A 19,630-nucleotide genomic window follows, 5' to 3' on the forward strand; every position below is an offset into this window, starting at 1 on the left:
CCAAATTCCTATCCCAAAATTGTTGCCTCCCAAGTGAAAGAATTGGTACGGTATGTACATCAGCTGTTGTGTTTTTCCCCTTGCGGATGTATGCCAGGGTTTGTTTTTTTTACTCTGAGGCAAGTAAGTGAGTATCTTAAACATGCTAGCATAAAGCTAAGCAAGCCAAATAGATGGGCTTGCCTCAAGCCAAGCACAGCTGTTTATAGAAGGGCCCTATGTGTTAACTTGATAGAAGTGGTTTGCCCAAAAGCGGCAGTGGCTGCAACTGCCTGGGGTGCCAAAATTCCAAGGGCACCGGCCATGGCTTTGGAAATGTCTTAGAGTGGGAGAAACTCAGTACTGCAGCACATGGATGAGGTGTACAAAGGCGGCTGAGCAACCCCCTGGGCTGTGTGATGCCCCATGTAGTCCAGGTGATGTGATCAAGAGCCTTCTGATCTCTCATTGGCTGCCTATACATAACCACAGTTGCACAGTGACAGAAGTAAAAATCAGCGGACACTGAAATAAAAAATAAGATTATCATATCCTGGTCAAGTTGTGATTATTGAGTGTGGTGATATTCCGCCGCTGGATGGGAAGCAGCACATAACAGCAGTAGGAGCAAAATCCAGTAGAGCGCATAAGCCCTTCTCTGTTGCAAGATCTTCTCATCTAAAGTCTGTACCTTGTTTATCTGTGTGGGCCTAGGTAGAGGAGCTTGCTTTGGAACATAGGAAATTTCCTTATACTGAGTCAGACCAATGTTCCATCTATCTCAGTATTATCTGCACCAATTGGCTGACTGGCTCTCCTGGGTTTCAGGCAGGGGACATTCCTAGCCCTACCGGGAGATGCTGGGGGTTGAACCTGGGACCTTCTGTGTGCAAAGCAGGTGCCCTAGCATTGAGCTAAGGCTCTTCTGTAAGTGGCAGTCCTCTCCCCCAGCCCAGGTGTCCCTGCACTGGTTGTTAAAGCCCTGGCAGTCTGGATAAAATAAGCACCCCCTTAATATAAGTGCTAACAGTAACTGTTATATGAAAACCTCTTTAAACTTTGCATTGTGGATTGCATCTTCCTGCCCCCTCCTTTATCTCTCTACGGTTGCAGTTGATGAGCTGCTTATGGGATAAGAAACACAAAAAGTGTTGGACTGGGGAGACTTGAAAATATTCATTTGGGCATTTCCTGCTTTTAGAGCCAATCAAAGGCTGAGAGTATATAGATCTTCCTGTAATGGTTGTTGCAGTGTGTGGGATTGCTTGGGTTACCAGCTCTCTGTTTTTATTTCATAGCTTGTGTTGATGCCCCCGTTGCTATCCAGAGTCTGTGCCTTCTCCTCTATGTGACGGTGGCCTCTGGTGTAAGCGATATTAATCCTTGGCTTTTGCCTGACTGTTGGTATTCATAAGTCAGGAGCGCCGGCATAAGGCAAATCCATTAAATGTGGAATCAACAAGGAGAGAGGTGCAGTAGCAACAGTTGCTATTTGCAGTTTGCACATGAAACAGGGCCCCCCACAGATCCCCTTCCCATTCTAAAACCTTTGCAAACAGTTTTGTTCAGGAACACGGAGTCTGTGCAATATTGTAGAGTAGTGGCAAGCAAGGGTGTTAGACGCCATGTGAAGGCAGAATGCAAGGATAAGGGCTGTAGCTCAGTAGTAGAGCACTTGCATAAAGAAGATTCCAAGTTAAATTCCCAGTATCTCCCTGTAGGGCTGCAAATGACCCTTGCCTAAAACCCTGGAGAGCCACTGCCAGTCAGTGACAGTGCTGAACTAGGTGGACCAATGTATTTTACTCTGTATAAGACAGCTTCTTATGTTCTTATGGTAAAGGTTCAGGGGCTTGAGTGTCTGAACAGAAGGGATGCCAAGCACGCTATGTTAGGAAAAGGACTTGGACTAGGTGTAATACCAAACCCCCCTGTTTGTGATGCCTGAAGAAACATTTCTGACAAGCCATGGCTTAGGAGTGGCCACTGAACTTGGTTCTGAAACTCTGATTTTCAAGCTAGTTTGCAAACCACATTTGGGGCATGTTGTGTCTTGGCATAACATTTGAACTCAGCACAGGCAACCTGGTTGGCTGCTGTGAGAACCAGTTGCTGAAATCCATGGACCAATCCAGCAGGCTCTTATGTTCTTACCAAACATGGTCGGTACAGAACCCCACACTCAGAGCCTGGTGTTTGTGGCCAGCATTCAGGCATTCTCAAGGAAGCCGGGGGTGGGGGGTGGGAAGGGAAATCACACATACACACCCTGTGTTTTGCCTGTCCTAGAAGACATAATAATCAAACAACTAAATTTTTGGTGTGAGCCAAGATTTTGGCATTAACGTTTGAACCTGAGCAAAGCCAATCTTGGTCTATCTTCGTTGGATGTGGTGCGTGTAGCATGTGGTCAGAAAATATTTGGAGGTTGCCTAATTGTTTCTGCAGGATGTGTGATTGGAGAGATAGATGGCATGATTGTCACACTCTCAGTTGATTTTCCATTGCTTCCATTTTATGTTTCTTAGCTTGGGAGGGGCCAAGGGGCGAGCTTTCTCCTTTTCAGGAGCTGTGCTTGCAACCATAGCACAAGAAGAAGGGGCAGATGAAAGAAGCTATTGTAACTGGCCAATGAACAGTCCAGAATGTAATGCCACCTAAAACCTTTACTGTGGGGCCAGAGAGGTTAAAACCTGGGTCTCATTGAAATAAAGGATTGTGGTAGGTTTTAGACTTGGATTTTGGCTAGCTGTAGAAAGGTGAGGTAGCCCCCAAAGTTGTGGACTCTTTCTCTCTTTTAAAAAATGTCAGTTACATTAAAATCTCCCGTGTGGGCTCTGCATCTACTTTTATTTGCAGAAGAATGGTTTAATATGTCGTCCCAGTGCTTGAAACACCCCCAATTTCCACGTTGGGCTTTTCTTTAAATCTCCCCCCTCAGTGCTCTGTAGAGTCTCAAGCCTCTGAGGTCAAATCCATAGGCTATGAGCCTTTTATCTTTGTGCTGCTAACCTGCGTTTCAAAATAGGCTTGAATGGGTCCTGCTGTGAAATTCGCAGGAGGCCTTGGGCTTTTCATTACTGATATGCCTCAAGCTTTTGTATTTGTTTATAATTCAAAGGAAGATCTTTTTTACCTCACCTAGAAGATCTTACTGGTCCAAAGGCAAGATGACCTGTGTGTGTGTGTGTGTGTGTGTGTGTGTGTGTGTGTCCATGACTGTGAATTTCTTGTTTCCCTGCACACACACCCCTTTATGAACAAGCCTGCATTTCCTTTACCTGCTTCAAAGAGCACCTGTTGAACTGTTGCCTTCTTGAATTATTTGTTTATTTGAAATATTTCTAACCTGCACTTCATTGCAAGTGATCCCAGGGAGATGCATGATAATAGATGGATCAACAGTATGTAGAAGGACACCAACTAGGCAGGAGGTCTATCCCACATAATGTTGGAATTAGACCTTTAGAGTGGGGGCACCTGTCAGGTGGCACTCCCTTCTGCATATCAAGCAGGTGCTTTGTCTGTTGTCTTTTCAGCACTTGTTAAAGATGTTCCCTTTCAACAAGCCTTCTAATTTGCTTATCCCAGTTAGTATCTGTCTTGGATTTGAGTTGAATATGTTGTTTGTTGTTTTTAAGCAGTGTTTATTTAAAATTTATATAATTTTTTTTATATAATTGTTTCAATTGCTTTTATATGTGTAACTGTTGCATATATGTTATATATGCATTCAAGATGCCTTGTGCGAAATGATTCTTAAATGTAATAATAAAAATAAAATAAAATAAAAATATTAGCATCCAGTCTAACTGCTAACATCCTCTCTAAACAACCTGAGTAAACAGCCTGGTGAAACAACCATGTTTTCATCTGAGGTTGGAAAGCAAAAAGAGATTGTTGCACCAGCCATACCTCGGAGGGGTTACATGAAAACTCTTACATAACCTGACATGTATGAACGCTTTTGAGATGAGTGACAGAATAGATAACCATTTTTTTCAAAGATGGAGCCTTCATCCATCTCCCAGTGGTTTCATCTGAGTTGCACTCTCCCTGTATGTTGATAGATTTATACCCTGCCTTCAAGGTAGCTTCCAACAAGAGCAAGAATCAAATAACAAAACTGCAAGCTAGCAAGAAAGCAAGAAATAGGGTAAATGAAAAAAATAAAATCAAGGTAATACCTCACAGGGGGAGGATTAGAACTGGACATGTCTGCAGGTCAAACATCTACTAGGAGAATAAGGTCCATACAATGACAGAAAGTGGGAAAGATGGTTAGGGAGTTCCAAGGCCTTTGCACAGCCACCAAGAAAGCCTTCTCCTGGTGCAGCTTAGACATAATGATTGTAACTGTCTGAATAGGGATTGCACAGATTCATGAAGGATAAGGCTGTGGATTGCGACTAGTCCCAATCACTGTCTGCTACCTCCATTATCAGAGGGTTTATGCCTCTGAATACTAGTTGTAGGGGATTGCAAGTGGGGAGGATGGTGTTGCACTCAGGTCCTGCTTGTGATAGACTTCTGGTTGGCCACTGTGAGAACAGGATGTTGATCTAGATGGGTCTTTTGGTCTGATCCAACAGGGTTATTTCATTCTTATGTCTGTATGTCAGGGTAATATGAAAGGAACGGGAACAGAGCCAGTAAAATAATTTCCCCTCCCAACCTATTAGAATTGAATTGCTCTGATTCCAATGTAAGATAGTTCACGCTTGACTTCACAGAGCCAAAGCACAGTTGGCTACAAATGCAAATATTTAATACAGCGTCTTAAAGAAAAAGTGTATGTAGTGGATTACCGTTATAGCTGACTGTATATAATTATAGGCAATTCCTATAGAACTCTTTTATGTGCGTTAGGTTTTGAGGTGTTAGAAGACAAAAATACCAGGTTCTTCATTTGTGTATCTATAGGAATTAGATAAGCCATAGTTTAATGTGACATGAACAAGCTGCAGTGAGCCTTGGGCTTATTTGTTTTCAATTCTGATGTAACCATGAAGTGGCCTTTATAAGCTTTCCCATCTCCTCTTGGTTAACTGCAGGTAGTAGTGTCCTCTGAGTCAATATTATCTATGGGTTGTTTGAACAAGCCAACTTGAAACCATGATTTAGTGTTGCCTTCTCTTCCATATGTTGTTGAGACACTCCAGCTCTCATAAGCCCTTGCCAGCATGACCACTGGACAGAGAGTTGTGGTCCAGCAACATCTAGAGGACACTATATTAAAAAAGGCTGGTTTAACATAACTTCTATCCCTGCCCTTTCCTGAAGTTCTTCGATAATAAATATGTGTTTGTTTATTTTTCGCTAGGTATTCTCAACCCTAAGAATCCCAAGGAAGCACCCAAATCCTTCAGCTTTGACTACTCCTACTGGTCTCACACATCGGTAAGAGCTCTGATTTTGTTTCGTAGAACAATCCCCTTTGAAGGTGGAATCCAAGCCTGTCCAGCTGGTGATTGGACACCCCCCTCGCCCCCTAAAGCAGCTGTTTTCTTCCTTTGACTGTATTGTGGTTCTAGCAACTGAAGTTTCCAAATATCATCTCGGTGTATGTTTAACTGCTTTTTCCATCATGGGTTTCAGAAAGATTAAATTCCAAGTGGCAAAGAACAAGTGTGTGCAAAGATGATAGAGGAGAGGGGTTGGCCCAAGGAGTTGGAGAATGGAATTTGAACAGTAAACATTTTCCTGCTGTGACTGTTTAGTTTTATTTTTTGTTCAGAAAGGAAACTCTTTCTATAGGATTATTTCTGGCTTGGTGAAAGATGAGTTTTAATCTGCGGGGTTATTAGGAGGAGGGCAGTGCAGTGCTGTGCCTTCAGCTTCTCTACTCCACCCCACTACTAAAATCATAAAACATTCTCTCCTCCAAACAACCCCCCCCCCCAAAAAAAAAGATCACTTGCGAAAGCTGAATCTGAGGTCTTGCTTACTTCCAGTAATTGTTGGGCTTAGCCGTGGCTGCTCTTCACTTGTCATAAGGGTGGAGTTGATGGAAAAAAGCACTCCCTATTCCCAACAGATGTAAACTTGGATAATTGATTTTGGTCCAAGAGGAAGGTATGGGCAGGGTTAGTAGCCACTGAGCCCAGTTGGCTCTCATTCAGAAGAATCAAAGGACTGAAGAGTGTTTTTGTTTTTGTTTTCTAATCTCTGCATCCTGAACAAAGAAGCTATGAAATGGCCCTACTGTTCTGCTACCCGAGGGATAGGGAACCACAGGCACAGAAACCTAATGTGGGGCTTTTGGGGAACGACACGCCCCCCCCCCCAATCTGGTGCTGAAGTGACATCAAAGCAATCTATTACAATCTATTGCAGAACAAAACTGTATCAATACAGGACATAGCATTTTACATTAAAATACAGTGGAACCTCGGGTTACGTACTGGCCTCCTTACGAATGCTTTGAGTAATGAGCTCCACGAACCTGGAAGTAGATGCCCCTAGCTGCGAATGTCCTGGGATAGAAGTGGAAGTTGTGTGCTGGCGGTGCGGCAGCAGCGGGAGGCCCCATTAGCGAAAGCGCGCCTCATGCTAAGAACGGTTTCGGCTTAAGAACAGACCTCTGGAATGAATTAAGCTTGTAACCGGAGGTACCACTGTATGGGACAATCCTGTATTATACAGGACAGGTGGCAACCCCACCCCCAGGCATCACTGTCTGGCCCTCAGTACTCTCTCTAGGCCACATTTCTCTTTCCCCAGGCCTCTCCCCAACACTTGGCCATACATGAGAAGTGTTTTTGCCTGATTACACTGTGTCCTTGAACTGTGATAATGTGTTTTCCTTGTGTAGATAGAGAGGGGTGTGTGCAAAGTAGTCTACTGTACAAAACTAAAAATTATATTAATTGCTCTGTCTGCTTTTGCCTCTGGCCCTGCCCATCATTGGCTAGGGGCTAATGGGAGTTGTAGTCCAAAACACCTGGAAGGCACAAGGTTGGCAAAAGCTGTTTTTATACCAATCTTCCAAGACTGCTGTTCTGCATAGACCCCACTGTTATCTAGGAGCAGGAAAGCACCTGGCTGAAATGTCCCCTCTTTCTCCAAACCCATTTAGGTGGTCTTGGTCACACCCCTCTCTTGTCCCTCGGCACCACCATTGTAGTATGATAGATAGTTCCCATCAGAGATGATGAACTTGCCCCACCAAGATAAAATTTAGCATCTGATCCTTGCACTCCTGTATGCGTGTGTCTGCGTTCTCTCTGCCGACCCTCTCCCCCAAGCTATTCCTCTTAATTGAGTAGTAAGTTGGTTTTCCACGGAGAGCATAGCAGGGCAGTCATCTTGTTGTGGGTTAATCTGCTCCACTTATTCCTTGAACGGGAAAATGTTCTGCTTGTCAGCTGAGGCTTCAGATTATGTCATGCTTGGAAGCCTCTTTTTAAAGAAATAGTATTATTTTTTCTTCTCTTTGAATTTGCTTGCTCTCTGAAGCCTTCTGTATGTTTGTATCTTTCTTCAGTAAGATTGTGAAACACAATTATTCCCTTTTTTTTTAAAAAAAAGGAGCATCTGGCACTGACTTCTTTGCTTATGCCCTTTATATTTTATTTCAGTTTGATGTTCTGAGTTCTCAGCTTGAGAGTTGGAACTAGAGCCTGTGCAAGCTGGCAAGGCTTTGCCCTTAGAGAAGCAGTGGGACTAGTTGGGGTAATAGGGGAAGAGGGAAAGGTATTTTTCTAATGTTCTGTAGCACTTTATTCTCTTTATTTGTTACTGCAAATGTTTGGTACTGAGGAGTCATACACTGGAGCAAATTCAGTATGTTGTGATAATCCAGGGTTTCTGGCTTATCAGTTGTTCCACTTTACTCTTCACCTGCTATGACAGAGAAAAACAAACCAGGAACCCACAGTTAAGTTTGTCTTTCAGTTACATCCAAACCTGCTGTTTTGGTTTATTGTTCCCTAACAAGATGCAATACTAAGCCATGGTTTATTTAAGCCATGGTTGAATTAACCACATTAACAACACAAGCAAACCATGGCTTGCTTTTTAAAAACTTGGTTGGTTTTCCAGCTGCTCTTGCCTTGTGCCTTGGTAATTTGGTTAATATGTGTGGTAGAATGGTCAACAAACCATGCTTAAGGAATGCTGCTCATATTTCACGTAGCACCAACCATGGTTAAAACTCAGATTCTTAAGCCAAGAACAAACGAAGGATGCAGACCATGGCTTGTTGTCAGTAAACAACCCATAATTCAGACATGGACCAGGTTCATACACAACACTAATCCATGGTTGAATAGGCCATAGTTTGATAAACAATGTTATGTACGAACCAATAAGCCAGGCATGTCTGAAGTCCGTTTCGGGGGCTTAATGCGGACCGCCGGTTGGTTTAATCCGGCCTCTGTAGCAGTTTATTTCCTGGGGTAAATTCCTAAAAAAACACTCAACAAATTCAATCCTAAAAAAGGTCAACAACTATGGTTGGCCCTTTGGTCGGCCCTCACAGTCCTTCACTTCATCAAATCTGGCCCTCTTTGAAAAAAGTTTGGACACCACTGTAAACCAACAACAAACTATGGTTTAAGGTTGGCTTCTGACTGAAAACAAGCCACAACCTCTTGTTCAACTGTAACAGGAAGCCAGGCCATTTTGCTTTGTTTGGTCCTTTCATGGAGTGAATTTTAACAGTGTGGGAGTGATCAGTTACCAGCTTCTTCATGGCAAAACCTGGCTTATTGTGACATGTGAAGAATGGCGTACCCATAATATGCAAAACAAAAAAAATTCCTTCCAGTAGCACCTTAAAGACCAACTAAGTTAGTTCTTGGTATGAGCTTTCGTGTGCATGGTATCTGAAGAAGTGTGCATGCACACGAAAGCTCATACCAAGAACTAACTTAGTTTGTCTTTAAGGTGCTACTGGAAGGATTTTTTTTTGTTTTGACTATGGCAGACCAACACCCATCTGTAACTGGAACCATAATATGCAGTAATTGATCACCCTGTAAACTGAAGTAATAGCATGGCAGTTTCACTATTTGCCCTCTTCTACAGCTGAGTTTCCCTACAACTATTTCAACACTTTATGAATTTGGCCTTGCTACCCCCGTTTACATTTTTCAGTTTAGGTTCCTCAAAACGTGAGCAAGGTTTGCATCCCTAGATTGCCCCAATACTTCCAGATTTGTCAATCAAATAAAGTTGTCACTGTAAACGACTTCAGCTGCCTTTAGTTTTCTCCCAGCCCTGTTTGTCCACTTGCTAACTTGCAGAAGATATCTTGCATTACAAATTAGCAAGATGCTTTTAATAAAACAGTTGGGGAAGTCTGCTTGGACAGCTGCATGAGCTGGTTAGTTTTCATGACTGGTTGCACTTTGTCGCTGAGATCAGAAGCAGATCCTCTTGATTTCCTGAAACAAAAAGCACTGGCAACTGCAAGGCTCCAGGAGCCTTAGAAGTTCATCACCTTCCTTTTAAGTAGTCTCCGTTGTTACTTAGATACCAAAGTGGCCATATCTAATTCTAATCTATACAGTGGTACCTCGCTAGACGAATGCCTCACAAGACAAAAAACTCGCTAGACGAAAGGGTTTTTTGTTTTTTGAGCTGCTTCGCAAGACGATTTTCCCTATGGGCTTGCTTCGCAAGACGGAAACGTCTTGCAAGTTTGTTTCCTTTTTCTTAACACCGTTAATACAGTTGCGACTTGACTTCGAGGAGCAACTCATAGAACGCGGTGTGGTAGCCTTTTTTGAGGTTTTTAAAGACTGGTGATTTTTGAAGCTTTTCCAAAACTTTCCCGACACCGTGCTTCGCAAGACGAAAAAAATCGCAAGATGACAAAACTCGCGGAACGAATTAATTTTGTCTTGCGAGGCACCACTGTAGTTAAAGGTGCAAGAGGATACACTTGAGTGATAGGAACTGCAAACTTCCTTTGGTAACTGGATGTGGTAGTGGAGGAACATCTTAAACAGGGGTGAGGAACTTCAGGCCTCCAGGCCTGTATCTCTCTAACCCTTGGGATTCTTTCTAGGCTGAACATCCCTCCTCAGCCACACTCCTCCTCAGGCAACACACACGCCTTACAAGCCCTGCTTTGTTTTCTGCTTGAGTATTTTGTGTGTGGCTGGACTGTATCCTTGAACTCTGACTTGCCTGAATGGAGGAGGATGGAGAGAGGGGTGTGTAGATACTAGCCTACTGTACAGAGGTAAATGGTCATTATTGGCTCTGCCCACTTATGCTTCTAGCTCAGCCCTTCTGGCATGTGGCCCCATAAAGTTGCCCAGAAGTGAATGTGGCCCTTGGGCTGAAGATGGTTCCCCATCCCCGATCTGAAGCATTGTATTTGCTGAGGGTATGTTCTTCATAAATACCCATTGTTTAGGAACATAAGAAGAGCCTGCTGGATCAGGTTGAAGGCCCATCTAGTCCACCATCCTGTTTGCAGAGCGGCCAACCAGATCCCTCAATAGGATCCTTGGCATCTCTAGGGAAAAGGTCCTCCGAAGCAAGGCTAGATGAAACCTTGGAGACTAGTTGCCAGTCAAGAGTAGACACTCCTGGGCTAGTGGGACTAATGCAGCCTGACTCCACAGAGGGCAGCTTTATATGGTCAAGGAGTGCTTCCCACACTAGCAACCCTTACCATTCTTTACCAGTCTTGCCTGTTAACAGCTGCTACTGCCTTTCTGTGGAAGGCTGTTTCCCAATGTTTGGATTCCCTTATCTCTTTCCCTTAAGAACATATCACATGAGATCTGCTAGATGAGATGAAAGTCCCCCCTCATAGTCCAGCTTTCTCTTCTCACATTAGCTTGCCAGATGCCCTAATGGGAAACCCTTTACAGTTGTTTCATTCCTAACGGGATCCATACTGACTCTCCGCTTACCCTTCTGTTTAAATCTTTGCAGCCTGATGATCCTTGCTTCGCATCTCAGAATCGTGTGTACAATGATATTGGGAAGGAGATGTTGCTGCACGCCTTCGAGGGCTACAATGTCTGTATCTTTGCCTATGGCCAAACTGGAGCTGGGAAGTCCTACACGATGATGGGGAAGCAGGAGGAGAATCAGGCAGGGATCATACCACAGGTAAGGAAGCGTCTTGGGATGCCCTGCTTTGCAAAATGCTTCTAGCAATTGGCTTTCACATGGGATTTCTCTGAAGCTTACAGGAATCAGATTCCAATTTCTTTTCCTCATCCAGAATCATTGCCTTCTTTTTAGAAATGCAAAAGGTATGGGAAGAAAGAAGACATTTTAAATAGTCAAAATTAAAGTTACCCCCTCTTGGTAGGATTTAAGTGCTTTTGTCTCAACATTCTGTAAGAGCACAATCAAAATATCATTACTTATGGAAAACTTGTAGCAGAAAGAACACATTCATTTGCACGCTTTTGGGGGCAACTGTGTCCATACAAGAGTACCGTAGGTGAAAATGCAACATGCGATCTCAAATAACCTTAGATTTGTCACCTACAGAGAGAGAAAAGTTTGGGTTTTTATATATATATATATATATATATATATATATATATATATATATTTGCTTTCGTAGCTCTGTTCCAGTAACAAGAAGCCGAAAGCACCAGCCTGAAGATGACGAGTGAGACCTCGTCGAAACGTCGCCTAGACACCCCAACTTTTACACGGGAAGACACCCGAGGACACCAAAACCTGCATATATATATATATACACACACACACACACACACACACACACACACACATATATATATATATACACACATATATACATATACATATATATATACACACACACATATATACATACATATATATAATTTGGCCACACGGGAAAGAAAAACTGGACAGCTTCCTCACACATCTCAACAGCCTACACCCCAAAATACAATTCACTATGGAAATAGAAGCCAACAACCAACTTCCCTTCCTTGACGTCCTAATCTACAAAAAACCTGATGGCTCCCTAGGACACACTATCTACCGGAAAAAAACACACACCAACCGCTACTTACATGCACAATCACACCACCACCCTGCACAAATAAACTCCGTAGCCAAGACTCTCATCTCCAGAACCAAACGCCTGGCTGACAAAGACCACCTGACAACTGAGTTACAGAATCTCTCAAATGTGTTAATTGCCAATGGATACCAGCAAAACAGGGTTATGAAGCTAATCCAAAAAGAAACACCCCCCAAAAACCAAGACACAGAAGAAAACAATGGCATGGCCCTCCTTCCTTATATCAAGGGCACTACAGATAAAATTAGCAAAATCCTCCATAAACACAATATCAAAACAGCCTTTTGCACCAACCAAAAAATAGCCAATATCCTCAGAAACCCCAAGGATAAAATCCAGTTGGAAAACCAAGGGGTCTATGAAATACCCTGCAAAGTCTGCCCAGCCACGTACATTGGACAAACAAACAGACGAATAAATGCACGTATTGCAGAACACAAGAATGCCGTCAAAAAAGAAGAAAAAACTTCCTCTCTTTTCCAACACATAAAAGAAACAGGACACGAAATTAATTTTGCAGATTCCAAATTGCTCTTTAACATGGAACATCACCACAAGAGAATAATCATGGAAGCCATCGAGATAGAGAAACACCCTCACAACATGAACAAGCGTGACGACACATCCCGCTTGCCAGACATCTGGAAATTAGCCCTCCCCACAAAAACTGACACCAGAGCCAGAGGCACACAGAACGCCATCACCAATCAACCACACCAGATCCAAACCCAGACCCTCTCCACAGATAAATTACAGACACCATCCAGTAGCCAAACCATGGTGGCACCTCCGGATGCTGCACCCCCCTGCAATCCCTACACAGATCTGGCTGGCACAGGCCACAAAACCACAGCTCGCCCCTATACACGAAGCCAAGCCAGAGCACAACTAAGTTCAGTACAGCCATCTTCTCAGAAAAACTCTTCACAAAGTTCAAGAGGTCAAGACACAAAGGCCTTAGCAACTAATCCACACCTAATGACCCACCTAAGTGGTACTCAGGATATCACTCAAGAAATCACTCAAGATATCCCTCAAGTAATTAAGGAACAAAAGAAGAAAAGGCACACTAGCCTGGGAACTTCCTCTCTGCCCAGAACATTGGAGGCTATACACCACACCTCCTCAACAGTATTTATAGGAACTCAAACACTGAGATCCTGCTCTGTTCCAGTAACAAGAAGCCGAAAGCACCAGCCTGAAGATGACGAGTGAGACCTCGTCGAAACGTCGCCTAGACACCCCATCTTTTACACGGGAAGACACCCGAGGACACCAAAACCTGCATACATATATATATATATATATACACACACACACACACACATACATATATATATACACACATATATAGATATACACACACACACACACACACACACACACACACACACACACACACACATATATATATAGTGTCTTTTCCAGAGAATGTAGGATACATCTAAGTGGATAGCAACCATAAAATCAGCAATTCTGACAGTCACTCTAAAAACAAGGCAGCAGTAAGAATGAGTCAGAAAAACAGCAAAATACAGAACAGCAAACAAATCTATAAGGAGGGCGTAGCTCGGTTGCCAGTAGCAAGAGGAACAAACACAAACCAGTGATCAGCCAATTATAATGACTATCCTAAAAAAGAAGAAGAGGAAACGTGGATTTGGGTGAGGCACTTGAAAAGGAACAGTCTCATCTTTGCATATTTACTGTGCTCAATGACCCAGTGATCTGGCTCTGTATAAGGCAGCTTGTTACATTCCTATGTGTTAAGGAAAGGATTGTAGCTAAGTGGTTACTGCATCTGCTTTGTATGTAGGAGGCCCCAGAATCAATCACTAGCATCTCCAGGTAGGGCTGGGAATGTTCTCTACCTGAAACCCTGAAGAGCTCCTACCGGTCATCTTGGACAACACTTAGCTCGAAGGCACAATGGCCTGACTCTGCATAAGGCAGTTTTCTATGTTCCTATGTATAACTTGCCATTGGTTGTGCTGCTGCTGCTATCAAGTTAATTGAATGAAGTGTGTTTGGGAGGGGAGGCAGTTGCTGAGACTAGATTTCAGCCTCAATAAATACATTTTGCTGAATAGGCATTTTGGGCCCTCGTTCTGCTATAGGATCAGCAGCAGATGCTGCTGGCTCTATGCCCCTTGAGTGTAAAATAGACAGTGAAAACCCTTCTTGTGCTAATGGGAAAAACACATGCAGAGCAGACATTTGATGAGGGCTGAGTTATGGCCAGAAGCTGGTGGTAGGTTAAGCAAAATGCCAGCCAGGTGTCGGGGCTGTGTGTCTGCATTTGGAAGCAGGGAGCAAGGCTGAACTCTGTGCTGATTGTTTTGCATGAAGTTGCTGCATTCTATATCAGAGTTGGGTAGCTCATGGGGCAAATCTGGCCCCCAAACCTTTTGATGTTGCCCGCCCCCCACGAGTATCCTTTTAGAATGATTGTATGATTCTAAGTTTTTAGAATATAGAATTTAAGGCAGTATTCAACACACTTGTTTGTTAGTGCAAGGGTTTATGTGTGTGCAACAGAACTCCCCCCTGTGTGTGTCCTGCATCCTCCCCAAATTTGCTAGAGAGAGTTGGGGGAACCCCAGATCAGATTTAGGGAGCTCACAGAATGGAGGGGAGGGGGAGATCATTGTGTTGCTCAAGCAGAAATCCTTGCACTGGTGCTCCTTTGGGCATTTAATTATTGTTTTTCAAATCTGTTTTCTTTCTGCTACTCTTTCCTACCACCCTTACTACTTATTTCAGGATGGTGATGCCCTGTAAAACTTTCCTCACCATATCCTCTAAAATACCGGTACCTCTTTGTCTTCATTGCTACAGGCATGTGCTCCCCCCACCTCCTTTGGCTGCTGAAACAGGAGCGATTTTCTCTCTCTGTCAGTCTCCCTTTGGAAGGCAAAGGCTTAACCCCCCCCCCCCCAAGCATAAATGAAGTAAAGCAAATATTTAACAGATTTTACTATGTATGTACATTTTAGAGCAGGGGTCAGCAAACTTTTTCAGCAGGAGGCTGGTCCACTGTCCCTCAGACCTTGTGGGGGGCCAGACTATATTTTGAAAAGAAAAGAAAAATGAATGAATTCCTATGCCCCACAAATAACGCTGAGATGCATTTTAAATAAAAGGACACATTCTGCTCATGTAAAAAACGCTGATTCCTGGACCGTCCATGGGACGGATTTAGAAGGTGTTTGGGCTGGATCCAGCCCCCGGGCCTTAGTTTGGGCTACCCATGCTTTAGAGTATAAAGTCCGGGTTTCCTGGAAACAGACCCCAAAAACTTCATTTTTGCACTGAATTGCATGCTGGTTGGGGTGTGATTGCTTCAACCATTAGTGCCTGCTCATGCCTTCCTAGCCCCCATTGTCAGCTCTTAAGTTCCACCTGCAACAAAGGACTAAGGAAGGCCACAACTGTACCTCACACTTAAACTATAAATCCACCACAAATGCACAATTAGTGGTCCAAACGATACATTTAAAGCACTATCCTACCACTTTAAACAGTCATGTGTTCACCCCTACCACCAAGAATCCTGGGACCTGTCATTTGTAAAAGGTGTTAAGAGTTGTTAGGAGAGCCCTATTTACGTTATAGAGCCACAGTTCCCAAAGTGGTTTAACAATCCATCCCTCTTCCTAGGGAGCTCTGGAAATTTTATCTCTATGGAGGAAGTAGGAGTCTCATCACCCATTACATATGACAGCTCCCAAGATTTTTTGGCTGTTTAAAGTGGTATAAGAGTACAGTGGTACCCCGCAAGACGAATGCCTCGCAAGACGGAAAACCCGCAAGACGAAAGGGTTTTCTGTTTCGGAGGCGCTTCGCAAGACGAATTTCCCTATGGGCTTGCTTCGCAAGACGAAAGCCCATAGGGAAATCTCCGGGGACCTGTTTTAAATTGCTGGCGGTCGGGAGCAAAGACTTTCGCCCACAGCCGGCCTTCAGAAGAGGTCCTGGACCTCTTCTGAAGGCCGGCGGGGGGCAAAAGTCTTTGCTCCCCCCCGCCTGCCTTCCCCGGACAGCGGAGACTTCTCCGCTGCCCCGGGCGATCTTAAAATGCTGGCGGGCGGGAGCGAAGCGTTCGCTGCCGACCCCCAGCATTTTAAAATCTCCCCGGGACAGCAGAGAAGTCCCGCCCCGCTCGGGATGGCGGCGCAGAGCTGTCTGCCGTGCCGGGATCAGCGCAGCTCTGCGCGGCCATCGGGAGCCGGGGGCGAAGCCCGCCCCGCTACAGATGGCCGCGCAAAGCTGCCTGCAGTCCCGGGACTGCAGGCAGATCTGCGCCTCCATCCCGAGCGGGGCGCTAAGTCCCGCCCCGCTCTGGATGCCAGCGCAGAGCTGTCTGCCGTCCCGGGACTGCAGGCAGATCTGCGCCACCATCCCGAGCGGGGCGCTAAGTCCCGCCCCGCTCGGGATGGCGGCGCAGAGCTGTCTGCTGTCCCGGGATCAGCGCAGCTCTGCGCGGCCATCGGGAGCCGGGGCGAAGCCCGCCCCGCTACAGATGGCCGCGCAGAGCTGTCTGCCATCCCGGGACTGCAGGCAGATGTGTGCCGCCATCCCGTGCGGGGCGCTAAGTCCCGCCCCGCTCTGGATGCCGGCGCAGAGCTGTCTGCCGTCCCGGGACTGCCATCCCGAGCGGGGCTAAGTCCCGCCCCGCTCGGGATGGCGGTGCAGATCTGCCTGCCGTCCCGGGATCAGCGAAGCGTTCGCTGCTGACCCCCAGCATTTTAAAATCTCCCGTGTCCCGGTGAGATTTTAAAATGCTGGGGGTCGGCAGCGAAGCCCTTGTTCCCCCCCAGCCCCCCCCAGCCTTCAGAAGCCCTTGTCCCCCCCCCCCAAGCCTTCAGAAGAGGTCGGGGGACAGACTGTCCCCGGACCTGGTCTGAAGGCGGTTTCCCTAGGAACGCATTAATTGATTTTCAATGCATTCCTATGGGAAACCGTGCTTCGCAAGACGAAAAACTCGCAAGAAGAAAAAACTTGCGGAACGAATTAATTTCGTCTTGCGAGGCACCACTGTACTTAAAATGTGTAGTGCGGTTGTGACCGAAGAAGTATAGAAGTGAGATTATCAGTAACTGGGTAGGTTAGCTGATAGGGTTGTTAACCCCAGCAACCTCCCAAGCTGAGTTTATTTTGCTTTTAAAATTCCAGCAGATGAACTCCAAAAGTGATTCTTCTTAAAAATAAGTCAAAGTGTTTTCACAGCTGGCTCTGGGAAGATTTAACATCTTAATTATCCCTCTCCTAGGAGTTCTAATGCCCTCCTAAGAGTTCTAATTTTCCCCTTCCCCCCATGCTGAAGTTGAATTTGGTTATAATCAATATCTGCATAAAGGCTAAATGGATTGGCTGCCAAGTGTGTTTTGGGGGTGTGGGGTGGGCATGGGGTCTGGATTAGCAGCCTCTCTGTCAGGCCCATGTATTGGACAGAAACACTGGAAGCACAGTAGATTAAGCACCGCAGGGACTTTCCTTACAGTTTTCCTTCTCCCTGGTTGTAGAGTGATGCTCTCTCTCTAATCTCTTTATAGCTCTGCGAAGAGCTGTTTGAGAAGATCAATGACAACAGCAATGAGGAAATATCTTACTCTGTGGAGGTAAGTGTCTTGGTTGAATTTCAGGGACACTGTTTAAACATAACTTTGGAAGGGAAGCATTGTTAAGGCACAACTCTTGTGATATTGAGACATAATCCTTGGTCCCACTGATCAGCTTTGTATGTGTGTCTATCTGTATAGCACTACCTGGCATTTTACAAAGAGCAGGTATGTCAAGTCTCTACCCCAAGGCACTTACAATCTAAAACAGGCAGAAGGAAGCATGAGATGAATTGAGGAAATGGAGGCGTGGGCAGGCAGGAGAAGGCTATCTTATTATTTCCATTACACATGCATTGGCTTTGTTACAATATGGTGTAGGAACTTGGGGGGGTGATCTAGACTGCACCCACTACTGCTTCACACCCTCCTCAAATGAGAGAGGAGTGTATGATTGTATGTAGAAATCAGCCTACTGTAGGAAGGTAACATTTACATTTCATGTTCTGTTTTTGCCTCTGGCTCTACGTACCATTGATAAGTGGCCCACAGAATATTGTGCATAAGGAATTATGGCCCTCAGCCTAAAAACGGTTCACCACCCCAGTCTAAGGAATAACCCATTACCTTCTGAAATGCTTTCATCAGCAACACTAGTGTCTCTAATGTCATTTTTTCACCTTCCAGCCAGACTTGAGCATCCCACCTGTGGCTCCAAACTCCATATAACCTAAGTCTCCATGCTACTGCTTGCCCTCTTCTCAAATTTCTCTTCTCCACAGGCTCCTGACAAAAGCCCCAGCCCCCCCCCCTTCATTTCCTTCACTGCTGGCCACCTCTGCCAATTTAAAATAGCAAGAAGGGGTTGATGTTGTGCTAGCTGCTGGTAGGTCATGTATTCTAGACCTTAAAAATGCTTTGGAGCCTCATTTGCCCTGTCTTCTGGTGACAAACTCAGCGCTATATTTGTAAGCTCATGGTGAATTTTATTTTACAAATACTTGGTGCGAAGGGAGGGCAGATTTGACATTGGAAACCAGTTGTCCCACCACTGCCTGCCAAAATAATAAAGGATTGTTTCTAGCTATATCGTACTCAGAGTAGATCCATTGGCATCAATGCAAGTAAATTAGGTTTGATGGGTCTACTCTGATGCAGCCAAAAGATACAGATTTTATGTGCAGTTATGAGCTCTTCAAGTCAGAATCTGTCCCCTTCCTCCAAATCTTTATCCAAATCAGCCATTCTGGGAGGACTTAGCAGAAGCCGCCCCCATTGCCTGTTGAATAAGGAGGCCTGATGAAAGCATATGGAACAAATGCATGCAGCAGTGTGCTATTTTTACCTAGGTTGCATTTCTGTCGTTTGCCAACTTATGGACACACATCCTCCTAAGCATCGGCTTGGCAGACAGCCTAGGAATTGTCATTGTTGTGTCGTGTTAACAGGAAAAACGTGTTTGTTCAGGCACAGCTCTGTCTATTATGCTACCTTCCGGTCACCCCAGTCACCTGCATTCTTTGGGCTCTGAAGCAGTCACGCCACCTCCAGCTACAATGCACACCTGTCGTTTCCTTCCTTGGTTGCTAAAAAGGCTTTCCAACACTGCATTTGTAGCCTGGGGCAAAGCAGCAGTCACACACACCTGGGTATGCACACAAACACATGTACGTACGTACGTATGTACATACATACATACATACATACATGCAGAGCATGAAGTCTATAGCCCTCTCCTGATATTGCTCCCCAGCCTCTGCACTAGGAGCTTTCATATAGCCCACATTCTGTCTATCCATCTCAAAACAACCTCTTCCTCCTCCCACCTTTCACAACCATCTAAGCATGTAGCCATCACCACATGCTTCTTTGAAAACCTGGATAGGTCTAGAACCCAGGAGTGGCTCTTCAGGTTTCCTAATTAGCAGCTGGAGCAACAGAGGTGAAATTTTTCCACTTCCGGGAATGGGATATAATTTCCTGTGTGACTACAATATGCACCTCCCTCCCGCCCTCCCCCAGTGCCTTGCACCCAAGCTGCAAATCAACCTTCGCCAGATGTCGCTGGAGGACATTCCTGATAGGGATGGTGCCT

At 45.0% G+C, this 19,630-nt stretch overlaps 1 protein-coding gene across 14 annotated transcripts in view; it reads left to right on the forward strand.

Annotated features, from left to right (window-relative positions):
* The window catches only part of KIF1B (kinesin family member 1B), a 132,736-nt gene that overhangs the window by 30,005 nt on the left and 83,101 nt on the right, over window positions 1-19,630 (forward strand). For all 14 annotated transcript variants that reach the window (XM_028740702.2, XM_028740688.2, XM_028740689.2 and 11 more), the window contains exons 3-5: window positions 5,303-5,379; window positions 10,876-11,055; window positions 17,530-17,595. In XM_028740702.2, the coding sequence (XP_028596535.2) occupies window positions 5,303-5,379; window positions 10,876-11,055; window positions 17,530-17,595 (323 nt within the window). The remainder of the gene's footprint in view (window positions 1-5,302; window positions 5,380-10,875; window positions 11,056-17,529; window positions 17,596-19,630) is intronic.

The sequence above is a fragment of the Podarcis muralis genome, chromosome 7 (assembly GCF_964188315.1).
Source record: "Podarcis muralis chromosome 7, rPodMur119.hap1.1, whole genome shotgun sequence".
Classification (NCBI taxonomy): domain Eukaryota; kingdom Metazoa; phylum Chordata; class Lepidosauria; order Squamata; family Lacertidae; genus Podarcis; species Podarcis muralis.